The 23,207-nt window shown below is 40.4% G+C and overlaps 7 protein-coding genes across 7 annotated transcripts; all 7 read right to left on the minus strand.

The window, feature by feature from the left end:
• Window positions 1–80: 80 nt before the first annotated feature.
• Window positions 81–4,325, minus strand: LOC149975287 (uncharacterized). The gene is made up of 6 exons (XM_090209727.1): window positions 4,321–4,325; window positions 2,623–2,672; window positions 1,972–2,262; window positions 1,593–1,844; window positions 1,235–1,389; window positions 81–1,135 (listed from the first exon to the last, which is right to left on the minus strand). Exons 1-6 carry the CDS (start codon window positions 4,323–4,325, stop codon window positions 1,043–1,045), a joined length of 846 nt encoding a protein of 281 aa, XP_090065853.1. The 3' UTR covers window positions 81–1,042.
• LOC149975288 (uncharacterized) lies at window positions 3,448–7,685 on the minus strand. Its single transcript, XM_090209728.1, has 6 exons — window positions 7,681–7,685; window positions 5,983–6,032; window positions 5,332–5,622; window positions 4,953–5,204; window positions 4,579–4,733; window positions 3,448–4,479 (listed from the first exon to the last, which is right to left on the minus strand). The coding sequence occupies exons 1-6, from the start codon at window positions 7,683–7,685 to the stop codon at window positions 4,387–4,389; spliced, it is 846 nt and encodes a 281-aa protein (XP_090065854.1). The 3' UTR covers window positions 3,448–4,386.
• On the minus strand, window positions 6,808–9,099 carry LOC149975289 (uncharacterized). The gene is made up of 5 exons (XM_090209729.1): window positions 9,096–9,099; window positions 8,697–8,987; window positions 8,318–8,569; window positions 7,962–8,116; window positions 6,808–7,862 (listed from the first exon to the last, which is right to left on the minus strand). Exons 1-5 carry the CDS (start codon window positions 9,097–9,099, stop codon window positions 7,770–7,772), a joined length of 795 nt encoding a protein of 264 aa, XP_090065855.1. The 3' UTR covers window positions 6,808–7,769.
• Window positions 9,100–10,951: 1,852 nt separating this feature from the next.
• On the minus strand, window positions 10,952–14,417 carry LOC118941495 (uncharacterized). The gene is made up of 6 exons (XM_090209730.1): window positions 14,413–14,417; window positions 12,715–12,764; window positions 12,064–12,354; window positions 11,685–11,936; window positions 11,329–11,483; window positions 10,952–11,229 (listed from the first exon to the last, which is right to left on the minus strand). The coding sequence occupies exons 1-6, from the start codon at window positions 14,415–14,417 to the stop codon at window positions 11,137–11,139; spliced, it is 846 nt and encodes a 281-aa protein (XP_090065856.1). The 3' UTR covers window positions 10,952–11,136.
• LOC149975290 (uncharacterized) lies at window positions 13,540–17,763 on the minus strand. Its single transcript, XM_090209731.1, has 6 exons — window positions 17,759–17,763; window positions 16,061–16,110; window positions 15,410–15,700; window positions 15,031–15,282; window positions 14,671–14,825; window positions 13,540–14,571 (listed from the first exon to the last, which is right to left on the minus strand). Exons 1-6 carry the CDS (start codon window positions 17,761–17,763, stop codon window positions 14,479–14,481), a joined length of 846 nt encoding a protein of 281 aa, XP_090065857.1. The 3' UTR covers window positions 13,540–14,478.
• On the minus strand, window positions 16,886–21,132 carry LOC149975291 (uncharacterized). The gene is made up of 6 exons (XM_090209732.1): window positions 21,128–21,132; window positions 19,430–19,479; window positions 18,779–19,069; window positions 18,400–18,651; window positions 18,040–18,194; window positions 16,886–17,940 (listed from the first exon to the last, which is right to left on the minus strand). The coding sequence occupies exons 1-6, from the start codon at window positions 21,130–21,132 to the stop codon at window positions 17,848–17,850; spliced, it is 846 nt and encodes a 281-aa protein (XP_090065858.1). The 3' UTR covers window positions 16,886–17,847.
• On the minus strand, window positions 20,255–22,831 carry LOC149975292 (uncharacterized). The gene is made up of 5 exons (XM_090211525.1): window positions 22,797–22,831; window positions 22,146–22,436; window positions 21,767–22,018; window positions 21,409–21,563; window positions 20,255–21,309 (listed from the first exon to the last, which is right to left on the minus strand). The coding sequence occupies exons 2-5, from the start codon at window positions 22,354–22,356 to the stop codon at window positions 21,217–21,219; spliced, it is 711 nt and encodes a 236-aa protein (XP_090067651.1). The 5' UTR covers window positions 22,357–22,436; window positions 22,797–22,831; the 3' UTR covers window positions 20,255–21,216.
• Between the last annotated feature and the right edge of the window lie 376 nt (window positions 22,832–23,207).

Genomic DNA, 23,207 nt, shown 5'->3' on the forward strand with positions numbered 1-23,207 from the left:
TTGTGACATTATACAACCCAAAATCGACAGAAGAAAGTTCATTTGTAGTTCTGAACATTTTTTGTGTGTTTTTTACTCACTTTTTGTCTCAATTCAAGGGGCTTTATTGACATGGGAAACACATGTTAACATTGCCAAAGCAAGTGAGGTAGATAATATACAAAAGTACACTTCAGATTTGACCATTCAACAAGTCACATGGCCAGTAATCCTATTTGTATCTGACTTCAAACCACCAGGAAGGCAGCTTAAAATATCCTATTCCATGTGCTATTTGACTGTTCAGACTGCAGGAAAAAATACGTTTTGAATTGGATGTGCAAAACAAATGGATTTGAAGTGAACGAGGCTTTACAGAATGGAACCCAGTTTGAGTCTTTGCGGGTCAAAAAAATACACGCGTCAAATAACACTATTTCACACGTTAAATGAGAGTTTAATTTGAAAACGTCAAATAGGGTTGCCAACTGTCCCGTATTAGCCGGGATGGCTCTTATATTGGGCTAAATTGGTTTGTCCCATACGGGACCTCCCTTGTCCCGTATATTCATCAAATCACAGTAAACACGCCAATTCCTGCAAAGTAATTTCTGTTGTTGTTCTCTCGGTTTGGCATATCAACGAAATATGGATAAACATGCAACAAAACCTCTCCTTCACTGATCTGGAGCAGGTGTTTTCCCTCAAAATGACAGAGACAGTCAGTATGGACCAACTCTATGAAGGGTTTTGTGCTTGCTGGGAGTAAATGCAGGAAGCTATACAGGATACCACCAAATCCACCAGTGAGAAGAACTAACAGACGGGTACTACATGTCAAGATACATTTTCAGTTTGTCAAAACATTTTATGATACATATTGCTTTTTTGTATTTCCACTTTTACTGATCATTTCAAAATAATGGTTCAATTCTATCTGTAACAATGTGAAGAGGGGTTTGTTCTCCACCCACTTCATTTCATGGATAAAGAAACTTCCATGAAATGGAATATAAAAATGTATATATATGTGGTTCTGGACAGGAGAGTGATGTGGTTCTGGTCAGGACAGGGCTGTGGTTCTGGTAAGGAGATGCTGTGGTTCTTCTCTCCCTGGTGAGGTCTTCACTGAGTTGTAAACTCTTGGAACAATGACCTGTTTGGATATGAAACATTACAACATTTAAATGGTTGTCATTTAAAACTATTGTCTAGTATAATGCATAGATGAATGAATGAATGACAGAGCAGGTACCTCTTCTAGTGGACTTTGTTCTTTAGGGATTTTCTGTCTTCTGGTATGTTTGATGTATCCAACACCAAGTAACACAGCAACTAGGAGTAATATACCAGTAACACAGCCCACAATGGTGCCAACTGGTAACACTGAGGCTTTCACATTACCACTACCTGAGTTCACACACACACACACACACACACACACACAGATTAAGAACAGTGTTCATACAATGATAGTTTCAGGCAGAATTATTCCAATCTTAACTAGAGAAGAATCACAATAATGATGTCAAAACTTTGACCTAACTTGAATTCATATGTTATTAAAAAGTGATAGAGGTACACAGTGAAGGTGGAGGCTAAATGGTACTTACAGTCCTCCATGGGTTGAGAGATGGTCTGTGTGCTGACGTGGTTGCTGCTGGTGCATTGGATCCTTCCAGTCAATACGGAGATGGTCATGTTACCACCGGTTAGTGACGGAGACTGTTGTGACAGTGTACACTGACCGCTGTCACAGACAGACAACATCCAGCCATCTTTAACTGAACAGTTCACTGTGACATCACAGAGTCCCACACTTGTGTTGAGAGATGTGACATCCATGACTGGTTTGGGAACATGATCTATAAGAGACAGTTTTTAGAACCAAAGAAGAGACAGATAATTATTAGTCCCACATTCATTATTGAACCTGATCAGACACATTAAATGTACAGCAAATGACCAGAACTGAAGCCTTAGAAAACTCACCCTCCACTAACAGTCTATATGTAGTAGTTGATTGTTTCCAATGTTTCCTGTAGTTTACCATGTAAATTCCACTGTCAGTTTCCATTAGATTCTTAATACACAGAGAATGGTTATCATTGTTATAGTCCACCTTATCCTTGTATTTAGGAGAGATCTCTTTGTCTCCAAATATTACATCACTGTCCTTCCTCCATTGAAGTCCTTTGATCATCTCAGGAGGTTCTGGAACAACCAGACATATTGAACCCCCCTTCAACCCATGCTGGTCCACTGAAGGTTCTGCCCTGATTCCTAATGAGAGAGGACCAAGATCACATTTAGCATTTCACTGACTGTCATTAATGTACATATTAAATCAGTAAATCATTTGCTGCCTATAAAAAAAACTTTTCCAATTACCCATTTTATGTGCACAAAGTTAACATTCTACAGTTTAATTCCAATATCAAAAGAGATGTCTCCACACAATATAATGAATAGGTTACCTATGGTGATGCATAGCCATAAAATGAGAAGAAACCCCAGAATATTCATATTCCTTTTGAAAATGAGAGATAAAGTTTCACAGCGCAGTCCCTGAATAATGCTGCTTAATATATATCACTGCGACTTCAAACCACCTCTTCAGAATCAGGCCTGAACTATACTTACTGTTGATTGGTTCTCGGCCAAAGTAGGTGGTTTCAGGAGAGGCAAGTAGCCTTGTGGGTTACAGCGTTGGGCCGGTAAACGACATCAAATCCCCGGGCTGACAAGGTAAACATCTGTCGTTCTGCCCCTGAACAAGGCAGTTGTCGCTGTGTAAGTTAACGTTAGACCTTAATGTTAAGGCTAAATTGGGAACCGATCTCTCTTATCTGATTATGTTTACATCTGTGCTAGTAATACACGCATATGAAATGTGGTTATAGTATATTCATGTTTAGCTGATGTGGGCAGTGTTGCCAACTTAGCGACTTTGTCGCTATATTTAGCGAGTATTCAGACCCCTCTAGCGAGACTTTTTCAAAAAAGCGACTAGCGACAAATCTAGCGACTTTTTCTGGTGTTATTGGAGACTGACGTGAAAGCACGTATCGTTCTTACTCTTCTCAACGAGCAGCGGGTGCTGCCGTGGGCCCCACACCGTCCCAAAGCACTCACATGCGGCCCAGTCCTCTCGCAGCAGTCAGAGGAGATGTTCACCCCTCCGCGTCCAGACTGAAAATGAATCGCGCATGCGCGAAGCCGCCGGAACTGATTTCCGCCCTGGTTTACATTCAGTGCGGGATGTAAATGTATAAAACTAAACTAAAAATATAAAGTAAATAATCCAATAAAAAAAACTAACTCCGCCAGTGTCTCTTTCGGGTCACTTTTGCCGGTCCCAAGCCCGGATCAAGGAGGAGGGTTGGAATTGTGACATTATACAACCCAAAATCGACAGAAGAAAGTTCATTTGTAGTTCTGAACATTTTTTGTGTGTTTTTTACTCACTTTTTGTCTCAATTCAAGGGGCTTTATTGACATGGGAAACACATGTTAACATTGCCAAAGCAAGTGAGGTAGATAATATACAAAAGTACACTTCAGATTTGACCATTCAACAAGTCACATGGCCAGTAATCCTATTTGTATCTGACTTCAAACCACCAGGAAGGCAGCTTAAAATATCCTATTCCATGTGCTATTTGACTGTTCAGACTGCAGGAAAAAATACGTTTTGAATTGGATGTGCAAAACAAATGGATTTGAAGTGAACGAGGCTTTACAGAATGGAACCCAGTTTGAGTCTTTGCGGGTCAAAAAAATACACGCGTCAAATAACACTATTTCACACGTTAAATGAGAGTTTAATTTGAAAACGTCAAATAGGGTTGCCAACTGTCCCGTATTAGCCGGGATGGCTCTTATATTGGGCTAAATTGGTTTGTCCCATACGGGACCTCCCTTGTCCCGTATATTCATCAAATCACAGTAAACACGCCAATTCCTGCAAAGTAATTTCTGTTGTTGTTCTCTCGGTTTGGCATATCAACGAAATATGGATAAACATGCAACAAAACCTCTCCTTCACTGATCTGGAGCAGGTGTTTTCCCTCAAAATGACAGAGACAGTCAGTATGGACCAACTCTATGAAGGGTTTTGTGCTTGCTGGGAGTAAATGCAGGAAGCTATACAGGATACCACCAAATCCACCAGTGAGAAGAACTAACAGACGGGTACTACATGTCAAGATACATTTTCAGTTTGTCAAAACATTTTATGATACATATTGCTTTTTTGTATTTCCACTTTTACTGATCATTTCAAAATAATGGTTCAATTCTATCTGTAACAATGTGAAGAGGGGTTTGTTCTCCACCCACTTCATTTCATGGATAAAGAAACTTCCATGAAATGGAATATGAAAATGTATATATATGTGGTTCTGGTCAGGACAGGGCTGTGGTTCTGGTAAGGAGATGCTGTGGTTCTTCTCTCCCTGGTGAGGTCTTCACTGAGTTGTAAACTCTTGGAACAATGACCTGTTTGGATATGAAACATTACAACATTTAAATGGTTGTCATTTAAAACTATTGTCTAGTATAATGCATAGATGAATGAATGAATGACAGAGCAGGTACCTCTTCTAGTGGACTTTGTTCTTTAGGGATTTTCTGTCTTCTGGTATGTTTGATGTATCCAACACCAAGTAACACAGCAACTAGGAGTAATATACCAGTAACACAGCCCACAATGGTGCCAACTGGTAACACTGAGGCTTTCACATTACCACTACCTGAGTTCACACACACACACACACACACACACACACACAGATTAAGAACAGTGTTCATACAATGATAGTTTCAGGCAGAATTATTCCAATCTTAACTAGAGAAGAATCACAATAATGATGTCAAAACTTTGACCTAACTTGAATTCATATGATATTATTAGTAGGTTATTAAAAAGTGATAGAGGTACACAGTGAAGGTGGAGGCTAAATGGTACTTACAGTCCTCCATGGGTTGAGAGATGGTCTGTGTGCTGACGTGGTTGCTGCTGGTGCATTGGATCCTTCCAGTCAATACGGAGATGGTCATGTTACCACCGGTTAGTGACGGAGACTGTTGTGACAGTGTACACTGACCGCTGTCACAGACAGACAACATCCAGCCATCTTTAACTGAACAGTTCACTGTGACATCACAGAGTCCCACACTTGTGTTGAGAGATGTGACATCCATGACTGGTTTGGGAACATGATCTATAAGAGACAGTTTTTAGAACCAAAGAAGAGACAGATAATTATTAGTCCCACATTCATTATTGAACCTGATCAGACACATTAAATGTACAGCAAATGACCAGAACTGAAGCCTTAGAAAACTCACCCTCCACTAACAGTCTATATGTAGTAGTTGATTGTTTCCAATGTTTCCTGTAGTTTACCATGTAAATTCCACTGTCAGTTTCCATTAGATTCTTAATACACAGAGAATGGTTATCATTGTTATAGTCCACCTTATCCTTGTATTTAGGAGAGATCTCTTTGTCTCCAAATATTACATCACTGTCCTTCCTCCATTGAAGTCCTTTGATCATCTCAGGAGGTTCTGGAACAACCAGACATATTGAACCCCCCTTCAACCCATGCTGGTCCACTGAAGGTTCTGCCCTGATTCCTAATGAGAGAGGACCAAGATCACATTTAGCATTTCACTGACTGTCATTAATGTACATATTAAATCAGTAAATCATTTGCTGCCTATAAAAAAAACTTTTCCAATTACCCATTTTATGTGCACAAAGTTAACATTCTACAGTTTAATTCCAATATCAAAAGAGATGTCTCCACACAATATAATGAATAGGTTACCTATGGTGATGCATAGCCATAAAATGAGAAGAAACCCCAGAATATTCATATTCCTTTTGAAAATGAGAGATAAAGTTTCACAGCGCAGTCCCTGAATAATGCTGCTTAATATATATCACTGCGACTTCAAACCACCTCTTCAGAATCAGGCCTGAACTATACTTACTGTTGATTGGTTCTCGGCCAAAGTAGGTGGTTTCAGGAGAGGCAAGTAGCCTTGTGGGTTACAGCGTTGGGCCGGTAAACGACATCAAATCCCCGGGCTGACAAGGTAAACATCTGTCGTTCTGCCCCTGAACAAGGCAGTTGTCGCTGTGTAAGTTAACGTTAGACCTTAATGTTAAGGCTAAATTGGGAACCGATCTCTCTTATCTGATTATGTTTACATCTGTGCTAGTAATACACGCATATGAAATGTGGTTATAGTATATTCATGTTTAGCTGATGTGGGCAGTGTTGCCAACTTAGCGACTTTGTCGCTATATTTAGCGAGTATTCAGACCCCTCTAGCGAGACTTTTTCAAAAAAGCGACTAGCGACAAATCTAGCGACTTTTTCTGGTGTTATTGGAGACTGACGTGAAAGCACGTATCGTTCTTACTCTTCTCAACGAGCAGCGGGTGCTGCCGTGGGCCCCACACCGTCCCAAAGCACTCACATGCGGCCCAGTCCTCTCGCAGCAGTCAGAGGAGATGTTCACCCCTCCGCGTCCAGACTGAAAATGAATCGCGCATGCGCGAAGCCGCCGGAACTGATTTCCGCCCTGGTTTACATTCAGTGCGGGATGTAAATGTATAAAACTAAACTAAAAATATAAAGTAAATAATCCAATAAAAAAAACTAACTCCGCCAGTGTCTCTTTCGGGTCACTTTTGCCGGTCCCAAGCCCGGATCAAGGAGGAGGGTTGGAATTGTGACATTATACAACCCAAAATCGACAGAAGAAAGTTCATTTGTAGTTCTGAACATTTTTTGTGTGTTTTTTACTCACTTTTTGTCTCAATTCAAGGGGCTTTATTGACATGGGAAACACATGTTAACATTGCCAAAGCAAGTGAGGTAGATAATATACAAAAGTACACTTCAGATTTGACCATTCAACAAGTCACATGGCCAGTAATCCTATTTGTATCTGACTTCAAACCACCAGGAAGGCAGCTTAAAATATCCTATTCCATGTGCTATTTGACTGTTCAGACTGCAGGAAAAAATACGTTTTGAATTGGATGTGCAAAACAAATGGATTTGAAGTGAACGAGGCTTTACAGAATGGAACCCAGTTTGAGTCTTTGCGGGTCAAAAAAATACACGCGTCAAATAACACTATTTCACACGTTAAATGAGAGTTTAATTTGAAAACGTCAAATAGGGTTGCCAACTGTCCCGTATTAGCCGGGATGGCTCTTATATTGGGCTAAATTGGTTTGTCCCATACGGGACCTCCCTTGTCCCGTATATTCATCAAATCACAGTAAACACGCCAATTCCTGCAAAGTAATTTCTGTTGTTGTTCTCTCGGTTTGGCATATCAACGAAATATGGATAAACATGCAACAAAACCTCTCCTTCACTGATCTGGAGCAGGTGTTTTCCCTCAAAATGACAGAGACAGTCAGTATGGACCAACTCTATGAAGGGTTTTGTGCTTGCTGGGAGTAAATGCAGGAAGCTATACAGGATACCACCAAATCCACCAGTGAGAAGAACTAACAGACGGGTACTACATGTCAAGATACATTTTCAGTTTGTCAAAACATTTTATGATACATATTGCTTTTTTGTATTTCCACTTTTACTGATCATTTCAAAATAATGGTTCAATTCTATCTGTAACAATGTGAAGAGGGGTTTGTTCTCCACCCACTTCATTTCATGGATAAAGAAACTTCCATGAAATGGAATATAAAAATGTATATATATGTGGTTCTGGACAGGAGAGTGATGTGGTTCTGGTCAGGACAGGGCTGTGGTTCTGGTAAGGAGATGCTGTGGTTCTTCTCTCCCTGGTGAGGTCTTCACTGAGTTGTAAACTCTTGGAACAATGACCTGTTTGGATATGAAACATTACAACATTTAAATGGTTGTCATTTAAAACTATTGTCTAGTATAATGCATAGATGAATGAATGAATGACAGAGCAGGTACCTCTTCTAGTGGACTTTGTTCTTTAGGGATTTTCTGTCTTCTGGTATGTTTGATGTATCCAACACCAAGTAACACAGCAACTAGGAGTAATATACCAGTAACACAGCCCACAATGGTGCCAACTGGTAACACTGAGGCTTTCACATTACCACTACCTGAGTTCACACACACACACACACACACACACACAGATTAAGAACAGTGTTCATACAATGATAGTTTCAGGCAGAATTATTCCAATCTTAACTAGAGAAGAATCACAATAATGATGTCAAAACTTTGACCTAACTTGAATTCATATGTTATTAAAAAGTGATAGAGGTACACAGTGAAGGTGGAGGCTAAATGGTACTTACAGTCCTCCATGGGTTGAGAGATGGTCTGTGTGCTGACGTGGTTGCTGCTGGTGCATTGGATCCTTCCAGTCAATACGGAGATGGTCATGTTACCACCGGTTAGTGACGGAGACTGTTGTGACAGTGTACACTGACCGCTGTCACAGACAGACAACATCCAGCCATCTTTAACTGAACAGTTCACTGTGACATCACAGAGTCCCACACTTGTGTTGAGAGATGTGACATCCATGACTGGTTTGGGAACATGATCTATAAGAGACAGTTTTTAGAACCAAAGAAGAGACAGATAATTATTAGTCCCACATTCATTATTGAACCTGATCAGACACATTAAATGTACAGCAAATGACCAGAACTGAAGCCTTAGAAAACTCACCCTCCACTAACAGTCTATATGTAGTAGTTGATTGTTTCCAATGTTTCCTGTAGTTTACCATGTAAATTCCACTGTCAGTTTCCATTAGATTCTTAATACACAGAGAATGGTTATCATTGTTATAGTCCACCTTATCCTTGTATTTAGGAGAGATCTCTTTGTCTCCAAATATTACATCACTGTCCTTCCTCCATTGAAGTCCTTTGATCATCTCAGGAGGTTCTGGAACAACCAGACATATTGAACCCCCCTTCAACCCATGCTGGTCCACTGAAGGTTCTGCCCTGATTCCTAATGAGAGAGGACCAAGATCACATTTAGCATTTCACTGACTGTCATTAATGTACATATTAAATCAGTAAATCATTTGCTGCCTATAAAAAAAACTTTTCCAATTACCCATTTTATGTGCACAAAGTTAACATTCTACAGTTTAATTCCAATATCAAAAGAGATGTCTCCACACAATATAATGAATAGGTTACCTATGGTGATGCATAGCCATAAAATGAGAAGAAACCCCAGAATATTCATATTCCTTTTGAAAATGAGAGATAAAGTTTCACAGCGCAGTCCCTGAATAATGCTGCTTAATATATATCACTGCGACTTCAAACCACCTCTTCAGAATCAGGCCTGAACTATACTTACTGTTGATTGGTTCTCGGCCAAAGTAGGTGGTTTCAGGAGAGGCAAGTAGCCTTGTGGGTTACAGCGTTGGGCCGGTAAACGACATCAAATCCCCGGGCTGACAAGGTAAACATCTGTCGTTCTGCCCCTGAACAAGGCAGTTGTCGCTGTGTAAGTTAACGTTAGACCTTAATGTTAAGGCTAAATTGGGAACCGATCTCTCTTATCTGATTATGTTTACATCTGTGCTAGTAATACACGCATATGAAATGTGGTTATAGTATATTCATGTTTAGCTGATGTGGGCAGTGTTGCCAACTTAGCGACTTTGTCGCTATATTTAGCGAGTATTCAGACCCCTCTAGCGAGACTTTTTCAAAAAAGCGACTAGCGACAAATCTAGCGACTTTTTCTGGTGTTATTGGAGACTGACGTGAAAGCACGTATCGTTCTTACTCTTCTCAACGAGCAGCGGGTGCTGCCGTGGGCCCCACACCGTCCCAAAGCACTCACATGCGGCCCAGTCCTCTCGCAGCAGTCAGAGGAGATGTTCACCCCTCCGCGTCCAGACTGAAAATGAATCGCGCATGCGCGAAGCCGCCGGAACTGATTTCCGCCCTGGTTTACATTCAGTGCGGGATGTAAATGTATAAAACTAAACTAAAAATATAAAGTAAATAATCCAATAAAAAAAACTAACTCCGCCAGTGTCTCTTTCGGGTCACTTTTGCCGGTCCCAAGCCCGGATCAAGGAGGAGGGTTGGAATTGTGACATTATACAACCCAAAATCGACAGAAGAAAGTTCATTTGTAGTTCTGAACATTTTTTGTGTGTTTTTTACTCACTTTTTGTCTCAATTCAAGGGGCTTTATTGACATGGGAAACACATGTTAACATTGCCAAAGCAAGTGAGGTAGATAATATACAAAAGTACACTTCAGATTTGACCATTCAACAAGTCACATGGCCAGTAATCCTATTTGTATCTGACTTCAAACCACCAGGAAGGCAGCTTAAAATATCCTATTCCATGTGCTATTTGACTGTTCAGACTGCAGGAAAAAATACGTTTTGAATTGGATGTGCAAAACAAATGGATTTGAAGTGAACGAGGCTTTACAGAATGGAACCCAGTTTGAGTCTTTGCGGGTCAAAAAAATACACGCGTCAAATAACACTATTTCACACGTTAAATGAGAGTTTAATTTGAAAACGTCAAATAGGGTTGCCAACTGTCCCGTATTAGCCGGGATGGCTCTTATATTGGGCTAAATTGGTTTGTCCCATACGGGACCTCCCTTGTCCCGTATATTCATCAAATCACAGTAAACACGCCAATTCCTGCAAAGTAATTTCTGTTGTTGTTCTCTCGGTTTGGCATATCAACGAAATATGGATAAACATGCAACAAAACCTCTCCTTCACTGATCTGGAGCAGGTGTTTTCCCTCAAAATGACAGAGACAGTCAGTATGGACCAACTCTATGAAGGGTTTTGTGCTTGCTGGGAGTAAATGCAGGAAGCTATACAGGATACCACCAAATCCACCAGTGAGAAGAACTAACAGACGGGTACTACATGTCAAGATACATTTTCAGTTTGTCAAAACATTTTATGATACATATTGCTTTTTTGTATTTCCACTTTTACTGATCATTTCAAAATAATGGTTCAATTCTATCTGTAACAATGTGAAGAGGGGTTTGTTCTCCACCCACTTCATTTCATGGATAAAGAAACTTCCATGAAATGGAATATAAAAATGTATATATATATGTGGTTCTGGACAGGAGAGTGATGTGGTTCTGGTCAGGACAGGGCTGTGGTTCTGGTAAGGAGATGCTGTGGTTCTTCTCTCCCTGGTGAGGTCTTCACTGAGTTGTAAACTCTTGGAACAATGACCTGTTTGGATATGAAACATTACAACATTTAAATGGTTGTCATTTAAAACTATTGTCTAGTATAATGCATAGATGAATGAATGAATGACAGAGCAGGTACCTCTTCTAGTGGACTTTGTTCTTTAGGGATTTTCTGTCTTCTGGTATGTTTGATGTATCCAACACCAAGTAACACAGCAACTAGGAGTAATATACCAGTAACACAGCCCACAATGGTGCCAACTGGTAACACTGAGGCTTTCACATTACCACTACCTGAGTTCACACACACACACACACACACACACACAGATTAAGAACAGTGTTCATACAATGATAGTTTCAGGCAGAATTATTCCAATCTTAACTAGAGAAGAATCACAATAATGATGTCAAAACTTTGACCTAACTTGAATTCATATGTTATTAAAAAGTGATAGAGGTACACAGTGAAGGTGGAGGCTAAATGGTACTTACAGTCCTCCATGGGTTGAGAGATGGTCTGTGTGCTGACGTGGTTGCTGCTGGTGCATTGGATCCTTCCAGTCAATACGGAGATGGTCATGTTACCACCGGTTAGTGACGGAGACTGTTGTGACAGTGTACACTGACCGCTGTCACAGACAGACAACATCCAGCCATCTTTAACTGAACAGTTCACTGTGACATCACAGAGTCCCACACTTGTGTTGAGAGATGTGACATCCATGACTGGTTTGGGAACATGATCTATAAGAGACAGTTTTTAGAACCAAAGAAGAGACAGATAATTATTAGTCCCACATTCATTATTGAACCTGATCAGACACATTAAATGTACAGCAAATGACCAGAACTGAAGCCTTAGAAAACTCACCCTCCACTAACAGTCTATATGTAGTAGTTGATTGTTTCCAATGTTTCCTGTAGTTTACCATGTAAATTCCACTGTCAGTTTCCATTAGATTCTTAATACACAGAGAATGGTTATCATTGTTATAGTCCACCTTATCCTTGTATTTAGGAGAGATCTCTTTGTCTCCAAATATTACATCACTGTCCTTCCTCCATTGAAGTCCTTTGATCATCTCAGGAGGTTCTGGAACAACCAGACATATTGAACCCCCCTTCAACCCATGCTGGTCCACTGAAGGTTCTGCCCTGATTCCTAATGAGAGAGGACCAAGATCACATTTAGCATTTCACTGACTGTCATTAATGTACATATTAAATCAGTAAATCATTTGCTGCCTATAAAAAAAACTTTTCCAATTACCCATTTTATGTGCACAAAGTTAACATTCTACAGTTTAATTCCAATATCAAAAGAGATGTCTCCACACAATATAATGAATAGGTTACCTATGGTGATGCATAGCCATAAAATGAGAAGAAACCCCAGAATATTCATATTCCTTTTGAAAATGAGAGATAAAGTTTCACAGCGCAGTCCCTGAATAATGCTGCTTAATATATATCACTGCGACTTCAAACCACCTCTTCAGAATCAGGCCTGAACTATACTTACTGTTGATTGGTTCTCGGCCAAAGTAGGTGGTTTCAGGAGAGGCAAGTAGCCTTGTGGGTTACAGCGTTGGGCCGGTAAACGACATCAAATCCCCGGGCTGACAAGGTAAACATCTGTCGTTCTGCCCCTGAACAAGGCAGTTGTCGCTGTGTAAGTTAACGTTAGACCTTAATGTTAAGGCTAAATTGGGAACCGATCTCTCTTATCTGATTATGTTTACATCTGTGCTAGTAATACACGCATATGAAATGTGGTTATAGTATATTCATGTTTAGCTGATGTGGGCAGTGTTGCCAACTTAGCGACTTTGTCGCTATATTTAGCGAGTATTCAGACCCCTCTAGCGAGACTTTTTCAAAAAAGCGACTAGCGACAAATCTAGCGACTTTTTCTGGTGTTATTGGAGACTGACGTGAAAGCACGTATCGTTCTTACTCTTCTCAACGAGCAGCGGGTGCTGCCGTGGGCCCCACACCGTCCCAAAGCACTCACATGCGGCCCAGTCCTCTCGCAGCAGTCAGAGGAGATGTTCACCCCTCCGCGTCCAGACTGAAAATGAATCGCGCATGCGCGAAGCCGCCGGAACTGATTTCCGCCCTGGTTTACATTCAGTGCGGGATGTAAATGTATAAAACTAAACTAAAAATATAAAGTAAATAATCCAATAAAAAAAACTAACTCCGCCAGTGTCTCTTTCGGGTCACTTTTGCCGGTCCCAAGCCCGGATCAAGGAGGAGGGTTGGAATTGTGACATTATACAACCCAAAATCGACAGAAGAAAGTTCATTTGTAGTTCTGAACATTTTTTGTGTGTTTTTTACTCACTTTTTGTCTCAATTCAAGGGGCTTTATTGACATGGGAAACACATGTTAACATTGCCAAAGCAAGTGAGGTAGATAATATACAAAAGTACACTTCAGATTTGACCATTCAACAAGTCACATGGCCAGTAATCCTATTTGTATCTGACTTCAAACCACCAGGAAGGCAGCTTAAAATATCCTATTCCATGTGCTATTTGACTGTTCAGACTGCAGGAAAAAATACGTTTTGAATTGGATGTGCAAAACAAATGGATTTGAAGTGAACGAGGCTTTACAGAATGGAACCCAGTTTGAGTCTTTGCGGGTCAAAAAAATACACGCGTCAAATAACACTATTTCACACGTTAAATGAGAGTTTAATTTGAAAACGTCAAATAGGGTTGCCAACTGTCCCGTATTAGCCGGGATGGCTCTTATATTGGGCTAAATTGGTTTGTCCCATACGGGACCTCCCTTGTCCCGTATATTCATCAAATCACAGTAAACACGCCAATTCCTGCAAAGTAATTTCTGTTGTTGTTCTCTCGGTTTGGCATATCAACGAAATATGGATAAACATGCAACAAAACCTCTCCTTCACTGATCTGGAGCAGGTGTTTTCCCTCAAAATGACAGAGACAGTCAGTATGGACCAACTCTATGAAGGGTTTTGTGCTTGCTGGGAGTAAATGCAGGAAGCTATACAGGATACCACCAAATCCACCAGTGAGAAGAACTAACAGACGGGTACTACATGTCAAGATACATTTTCAGTTTGTCAAAACATTTTATGATACATATTGCTTTTTTGTATTTCCACTTTTACTGATCATTTCAAAATAATGGTTCAATTCTATCTGTAACAATGTGAAGAGGGGTTTGTTCTCCACCCACTTCATTTCATGGATAAAGAAACTTCCATGAAATGGAATATGAAAATGTATATATATGTGGTTCTGGTCAGGACAGGGCTGTGGTTCTGGTAAGGAGATGCTGTGGTTCTTCTCTCCCTGGTGAGGTCTTCACTGAGTTGTAAACTCTTGGAACAATGACCTGTTTGGATATGAAACATTACAACATTTAAATGGTTGTCATTTAAAACTATTGTCTAGTATAATGCATAGATGAATGAATGAATGACAGAGCAGGTACCTCTTCTAGTGGACTTTGTTCTTTAGGGATTTTCTGTCTTCTGGTATGTTTGATGTATCCAACACCAAGTAACACAGCAACTAGGAGTAATATACCAGTAACACAGCCCACAATGGTGCCAACTGGTAACACTGAGGCTTTCACATTACCACTACCTGAGTTCACACACACACACACACACACACACACACACAGATTAAGAACAGTGTTCATACAATGATAGTTTCAGGCAGAATTATTCCAATCTTAACTAGAGAAGAATCACAATAATGATGTCAAAACTTTGACCTAACTTGAATTCATATGTTATTAAAAAGTGATAGAGGTACACAGTGAAGGTGGAGGCTAAATGGTACTTACAGTCCTCCATGGGTTGAGAGATGGTCTGTGTGCTGACGTGGTTGCTGCTGGTGCATTGGATCCTTCCAGTCAATACGGAGATGGTCATGTTACCACCGGTTAGTGACGGAGACTGTTGTGACAGTGTACACTGACCGCTGTCACAGACAGACAACATCCAGCCATCTTTAACTGAACAGTTCACTGTGACATCACAGAGTCCCACACTTGTGTTGAGAGATGTGACATCCATGACTGGTTTGGGAACATGATCTATAAGAGACAGTTTTTAGAACCAAAGAAGAGACAGATAATTATTAGTCCCACATTCATTATTGAACCTGATCAGACACATTAAATGTACAGCAAATGACCAGAACTGAAGCCTTAGAAAACTCACCCTCCACTAACAGTCTATATGTAGTAGTTGATTGTTTCCAATGTTTCCTGTAGTTTACCATGTAAATTCCACTGTCAGTTTCCATTAGATTCTTAATACACAGAGAATGGTTATCATTGTTATAGTCCACCTTATCCTTGTATTTAGGAGAGATCTCTTTGTCTCCAAATATTACATCACTGTCCTTCCTCCATTGAAGTCCTTTGATCATCTCAGGAGGTTCTGGAACAACCAGACATATTGAACCCCCCTTCAACCCATGCTGGTCCACTGAAGGTTCTGCCCTGATTCCTAATGAGAGAGGACCAAGATCACATTTAGCATTTCACTGACTGTCATTAATGTACATATTAAATCAGTAAATCATTTGCTGCCTATAAAAAAAACTTTTCCAATTACCCATTTTATGTGCACAAAGTTAACATTCTACAGTTTAATTCCAATATCAAAAGAGATGTCTCCACACAATATAATGAATAGGTTACCTATGGTGATGCATAGCCATAAAATGAGAAGAAACCCCAGAATATTCATATTCCTTTTGAAAATGAGAGATAAAGTTTCACAGCGCAGTCCCTGAATAATGCTGCTTAATATATATCACTGCGACTTCAAACCACCTCTTCAGAATCAGGCCTGAACTATACTTACTGTTGATTGGTTCTCGGCCAAAGTAGGTGGTTTCAGGAGAGGCAAGTAGCCTTGTGGGTTACAGCGTTGGGCCGGTAAACGACATCAAATCCCCGGGCTGACAAGGTAAACATCTGTCGTTCTGCCCCTGAACAAGGCAGTTGTCGCTGTGTAAGTTAACGTTAGACCTTAATGTTAAGGCTAAATTGGGAACCGATCTCTCTTATCTGATTATGTTTACATCTGTGCTAGTAATACACGCATATGAAATGTGGTTATAGTATATTCATGTTTAGCTGATGTGGGCAGTGTTGCCAACTTAGCGACTTTGTCGCTATATTTAGCGAGTATTCAGACCCCTCTAGCGAGACTTTTTCAAAAAAGCGACTAGCGACAAATCTAGCGACTTTTTCTGGTGTTATTGGAGACTGACGTGAAAGCACGTATCGTTCTTACTCTTCTCAACGAGCAGCGGGTGCTGCCGTGGGCCCCACACCGTCCCAAAGCACTCACATGCGGCCCAGTCCTCTCGCAGCAGTCAGAGGAGATGTTCACCCCTCCGCGTCCAGACTGAAAATGAATCGCGCATGCGCGAAGCCGCCGGAACTGATTTCCGCCCTGGTTTACATTCAGTGCGGGATGTAAATGTATAAAACTAAACTAAAAATATAAAGTAAATAATCCAATAAAAAAAACTAACTCCGCCAGTGTCTCTTTCGGGTCACTTTTGCCGGTCCCAAGCCCGGATCAAGGAGGAGGGTTGGAATTGTGACATTATACAACCCAAAATCGACAGAAGAAAGTTCATTTGTAGTTCTGAACATTTTTTGTGTGTTTTTTACTCACTTTTTGTCTCAATTCAAGGGGCTTTATTGACATGGGAAACACATGTTAACATTGCCAAAGCAAGTGAGGTAGATAATATACAAAAGTACACTTCAGATTTGACCATTCAACAAGTCACATGGCCAGTAATCCTATTTGTATCTGACTTCAAACCACCAGGAAGGCAGCTTAAAATATCCTATTCCATGTGCTATTTGACTGTTCAGACTGCAGGAAAAAATACGTTTTGAATTGGATGTGCAAAACAAATGGATTTGAAGTGAACGAGGCTTTACAGAATGGAACCCAGTTTGAGTCTTTGCGGGTCAAAAAAATACACGCGTCAAATAACACTATTTCACACGTTAAATGAGAGTTTAATTTGAAAACGTCAAATAGGGTTGCCAACTGTCCCGTATTAGCCGGGATGGCTCTTATATTGGGCTAAATTGGTTTGTCCCATACGGGACCTCCCTTGTCCCGTATATTCATCAAATCACAGTAAACACGCCAATTCCTGCAAAGTAATTTCTGTTGTTGTTCTCTCGGTTTGGCATATCAACGAAATATGGATAAACATGCAACAAAACCTCTCCTTCACTGATCTGGAGCAGGTGTTTTCCCTCAAAATGACAGAGACAGTCAGTATGGACCAACTCTATGAAGGGTTTTGTGCTTGCTGGGAGTAAATGCAGGAAGCTATACAGGATACCACCAAATCCACCAGTGAGAAGAACTAACAGACGGGTACTACATGTCAAGATACATTTTCAGTTTGTCAAAACATTTTATGATACATATTGCTTTTTTGTATTTCCACTTTTACTGATCATTTCAAAATAATGGTTCAATTCTATCTGTAACAATGTGAAGAGGGGTTTGTTCTCCACCCACTTCATTTCATGGATAAAGAAACTTCCATGAAATGGAATATAAAAATGTATATATATGTGGTTCTGGACAGGAGAGTGATGTGGTTCTGGTCAGGACAGGGCTGTGGTTCTGGTAAGGAGATGCTGTGGTTCTTCTCTCCCTGGTGAGGTCTTCACTGAGTTGTAAACTCTTGGAACAATGACCTGTTTGGATATGAAACATTACAACATTTAAATGGTTGTCATTTAAAACTATTGTCTAGTATAATGCATAGATGAATGAATGAATGACAGAGCAGGTACCTCTTCTAGTGGACTTTGTTCTTTAGGGATTTTCTGTCTTCTGGTATGTTTGATGTATCCAACACCAAGTAACACAGCAACTAGGAGTAATATACCAGTAACACAGCCCACAATGGTGCCAACTGGTAACACTGAGGCTTTCACATTACCACTACCTGAGTTCACACACACACACACACACACACACACACACAGATTAAGAACAGTGTTCATACAATGATAGTTTCAGGCAGAATTATTCCAATCTTAACTAGAGAAGAATCACAATAATGATGTCAAAACTTTGACCTAACTTGAATTCATATGTTATTAAAAAGTGATAGAGGTACACAGTGAAGGTGGAGGCTAAATGGTACTTACAGTCCTCCATGGGTTGAGAGATGGTCTGTGTGCTGACGTGGTTGCTGCTGGTGCATTGGATCCTTCCAGTCAATACGGAGATGGTCATGTTACCACCGGTTAGTGACGGAGACTGTTGTGACAGTGTACACTGACCGCTGTCACAGACAGACAACATCCAGCCATCTTTAACTGAACAGTTCACTGTGACATCACAGAGTCCCACACTTGTGTTGAGAGATGTGACATCCATGACTGGTTTGGGAACATGATCTATAAGAGACAGTTTTTAGAACCAAAGAAGAGACAGATAATTATTAGTCCCACATTCATTATTGAACCTGATCAGACACATTAAATGTACAGCAAATGACCAGAACTGAAGCCTTAGAAAACTCACCCTCCACTAACAGTCTATATGTAGTAGTTGATTGTTTCCAATGTTTCCTGTAGTTTACCATGTAAATTCCACTGTCAGTTTCCATTAGATTCTTAATACACAGAGAATGGTTATCATTGTTATAGTCCACCTTATCCTTGTATTTAGGAGAGATCTCTTTGTCTCCAAATATTACATCACTGTCCTTCCTCCATTGAAGTCCTTTGATCATCTCAGGAGGTTCTGGAACAACCAGACATATTGAACCCCCCTTCAACCCATGCTGGTCCACTGAAGGTTCTGCCCTGATTCCTAATGAGAGAGGACCAAGATCACATTTAGCATTTCACTGACTGTCATTAATGTACATATTAAATCAGTAAATCATTTGCTGCCTATAAAAAAAACTTTTCCAATTACCCATTTTATGTGCACAAAGTTAACATTCTACAGTTTAATTCCAATATCAAAAGAGATGTCTCCACACAATATAATGAATAGGTTACCTATGGTGATGCATAGCCATAAAATGAGAAGAAACCCCAGAATATTCATATTCCTTTTGAAAATGAGAGATAAAGTTTCACAGCGCAGTCCCTGAATAATGCTGCTTAATATATATCACTGCGACTTCAAACCACCTCTTCAGAATCAGGCCTGAACTATACTTACTGTTGATTGGTTCTCGGCCAAAGTAGGTGGTTTCAGGAGAGGCAAGTAGCCTTGTGGGTTACAGCGTTGGGCCGGTAAACGACATCAAATCCCCGGGCTGACAAGGTAAACATCTGTCGTTCTGCCCCTGAACAAGGCAGTTGTCGCTGTGTAAGTTAACGTTAGACCTTAATGTTAAGGCTAAATTGGGAACCGATCTCTCTTATCTGATTATGTTTACATCTGTGCTAGTAATACACGCATATGAAATGTGGTTATAGTATATTCATGTTTAGCTGATGTGGGCAGTGTTGCCAACTTAGCGACTTTGTCGCTATATTTAGCGAGTATTCAGACCCCTCTAGCGAGACTTTTTCAAAAAAGCGACTAGCGACAAATCTAGCGACTTTTTCTGGTGTTATTGGAGACTGACGTGAAAGCACGTATCGTTCTTACTCTTCTCAACGAGCAGCGGGTGCTGCCGTGGGCCCCACACCGTCCCAAAGCACTCACATGCGGCCCAGTCCTCTCGCAGCAGTCAGAGGAGATGTTCACCCCTCCGCGTCCAGACTGAAAATGAATCGCGCATGCGCGAAGCCGCCGGAACTGATTTCCGCCCTGGTTTACATTCAGTGCGGGATGTAAATGTATAAAACTAAACTAAAAATATAAAGTAAATAATCCAATAAAAAAAACTAACTCCGCCAGTGTCTCTTTCGGGTCACTTTTGCCGGTCCCAAGCCCGGATCAAGGAGGAGGGTTGGAATTGTGACATTATACAACCCAAAATCGACAGAAGAAAGTTCATTTGTAGTTCTGAACATTTTTTGTGTGTTTTTTACTCACTTTTTGTCTCAATTCAAGGGGCTTTATTGACATGGGAAACACATGTTAACATTGCCAAAGCAAGTGAGGTAGATAATATACAAAAGTACACTTCAGATTTGACCATTCAACAAGTCACATGGCCAGTAATCCTATTTGTATCTGACTTCAAACCACCAGGAAGGCAGCTTAAAATATCCTATTCCATGTGCTATTTGACTGTTCAGACTGCAGGAAAAAATACGTTTTGAATTGGATGTGCAAAACAAATGGATTTGAAGTGAACGAGGCTTTACAGAATGGAACCCAGTTTGAGTCTTTGCGGGTCAAAAAAATACACGCGTCAAATAACACTATTTCACACGTTAAATGAGAGTTTAATTTGAAAACGTCAAATAGGGTTGCCAACTGTCCCGTATTAGCCGGGATGGCTCTTATATTGGGCTAAATTGGTTTGTCCCATACGGGACCTCCCTTGTCCCGTATATTCATCAAATCACAGTAAACACGCCAATTCCTGCAAAGTAATTTCTGTTGTTGTTCTCTCGGTTTGGCATATCAACGAAATATGGATAAACATGCAACAAAACCTCTCCTTCACTGATCTGGAGCAGGTGTTTTCCCTCAAAATGACAGAGACAGTCAGTATGGACCAACTCTATGAAGGGTTTTGTGCTTGCTGGGAGTAAATGCAGGAAGCTATACAGGATACCACCAAATCCACCAGTGAGAAGAACTAACAGACGGGTACTACATGTCAAGATACATTTTCAGTTTGTCAAAACATTTTATGATACATATTGCTTTTTTGTATTTCCACTTTTACTGATCATTTCAAAATAATGGTTCAATTCTATCTGTAACAATGTGAAGAGGGGTTTGTTCTCCACCCACTTCATTTCATGGATAAAGAAACTTCCATGAAATGGAATATAAAAATGTATATATATGTGGTTCTGGACAGGAGAGTGATGTGGTTCTGGTCAGGACAGGGCTGTGGTTCTGGTAAGGAGATGCTGTGGTTCTTCTCTCCCTGGTGAGGTCTTCACTGAGTTGTAAACTCTTGGAACAATGACCTGTTTGGATATGAAACATTACAACATTTAAATGGTTGTCATTTAAAACTATTGTCTAGTATAATGCATAGATGAATGAATGAATGACAGAGCAGGTACCTCTTCTAGTGGACTTTGTTCTTTAGGGATTTTCTGTCTTCTGGTATGTTTGATGTATCCAACACCAAGTAACACAGCAACTAGGAGTAATATACCAGTAACACAGCCCACAATGGTGCCAACTGGTAACACTGAGGCTTTCACATTACCACTACCTGAGTTCACACACACACACACACACACACACACACAGATTAAGAACAGTGTTCATACAATGATAGTTTCAGGCAGAATTATTCCAATCTTAACTAGAGAAGAATCACAATAATGATGTCAAAACTTTGACCTAACTTGAATTCATATGTTATTAAAAAGTGATAGAGGTACACAGTGAAGGTGGAGGCTAAATGGTACTTACAGTCCTCCATGGGTTGAGAGATGGTCTGTGTGCTGACGTGGTTGCTGCTGGTGCATTGGATCCTTCCAGTCAATACGGAGATGGTCATGTTACCACCGGTTAGTGACGGAGACTGTTGTGACAGTGTACACTGACCGCTGTCACAGACAGACAACATCCAGCCATCTTTAACTGAACAGTTCACTGTGACATCACAGAGTCCCACACTTGTGTTGAGAGATGTGACATCCATGACTGGTTTGGGAACATGATCTATAAGAGACAGTTTTTAGAACCAAAGAAGAGACAGATAATTATTAGTCCCACATTCATTATTGAACCTGATCAGACACATTAAATGTACAGCAAATGACCAGAACTGAAGCCTTAGAAAACTCACCCTCCACTAACAGTCTATATGTAGTAGTTGATTGTTTCCAATGTTTCCTGTAGTTTACCATGTAAATTCCACTGTCAGTTTCCATTAGATTCTTAATACACAGAGAATGGTTATCATTGTTATAGTCCACCTTATCCTTGTATTTAGGAGAGATCTCTTTGTCTCCAAATATTACATCACTGTCCTTCCTCCATTGAAGTCCTTTGATCATCTCAGGAGGTTCTGGAACAACCAGACATATTGAACCCCCCTTCAACCCATGCTGGTCCACTGAAGGTTCTGCCCTGATTCCTAATGAGAGAGGACCAAGATCACATTTAGCATTTCACTGACTGTCATTAATGTACATATTAAATCAGTAAATCATTTGCTGCCTATAAAAAAAACTTTTCCAATTACCCATTTTATGTGCACAAAGTTAACATTCTACAGTTTAATTCCAATATCAAAAGAGATGTCTCCACACAATATAATGAATAGGTTACCTATGGTGATGCATAGCCATAAAATGAGAAGAAACCCCAGAATATTCATATTCCTTTTGAAAATGAGAGATAAAGTTTCACAGCGCAGTCCCTGAATAATGCTGCTTAATATATATCACTGCGACTTCAAACCACCTCTTCAGAATCAGGCCTGAACTATACTTACTGTTGATTGGTTCTCGGCCAAAGTAGGTGGTTTCAGGAGAGGCAAGTAGCCTTGTGGGTTACAGCGTTGGGCCGGTAAACGACATCAAATCCCCGGGCTGACAAGGTAAACATCTGTCGTTCTGCCCCTGAACAAGGCAGTTGTCGCTGTGTAAGTTAACGTTAGACCTTAATGTTAAGGCTAAATTGGGAACCGATCTCTCTTATCTGATTATGTTTACATCTGTGCTAGTAATACACGCATATGAAATGTGGTTATAGTATATTCATGTTTAGCTGATGTGGGCAGTGTTGCCAACTTAGCGACTTTGTCGCTATATTTAGCGAGTATTCAGACCCCTCTAGCGAGACTTTTTCAAAAAAGCGACTAGCGACAAATCTAGCGACTTTTTCTGGTGTTATTGGAGACTGA

This window comes from Oncorhynchus mykiss, chromosome 19, assembly GCF_057628025.1.
Source record: "Oncorhynchus mykiss isolate SJ-2025 chromosome 19, ASM5762802v1, whole genome shotgun sequence".
Taxonomy (NCBI): Eukaryota; Metazoa; Chordata; class Actinopteri; order Salmoniformes; family Salmonidae; genus Oncorhynchus; species Oncorhynchus mykiss.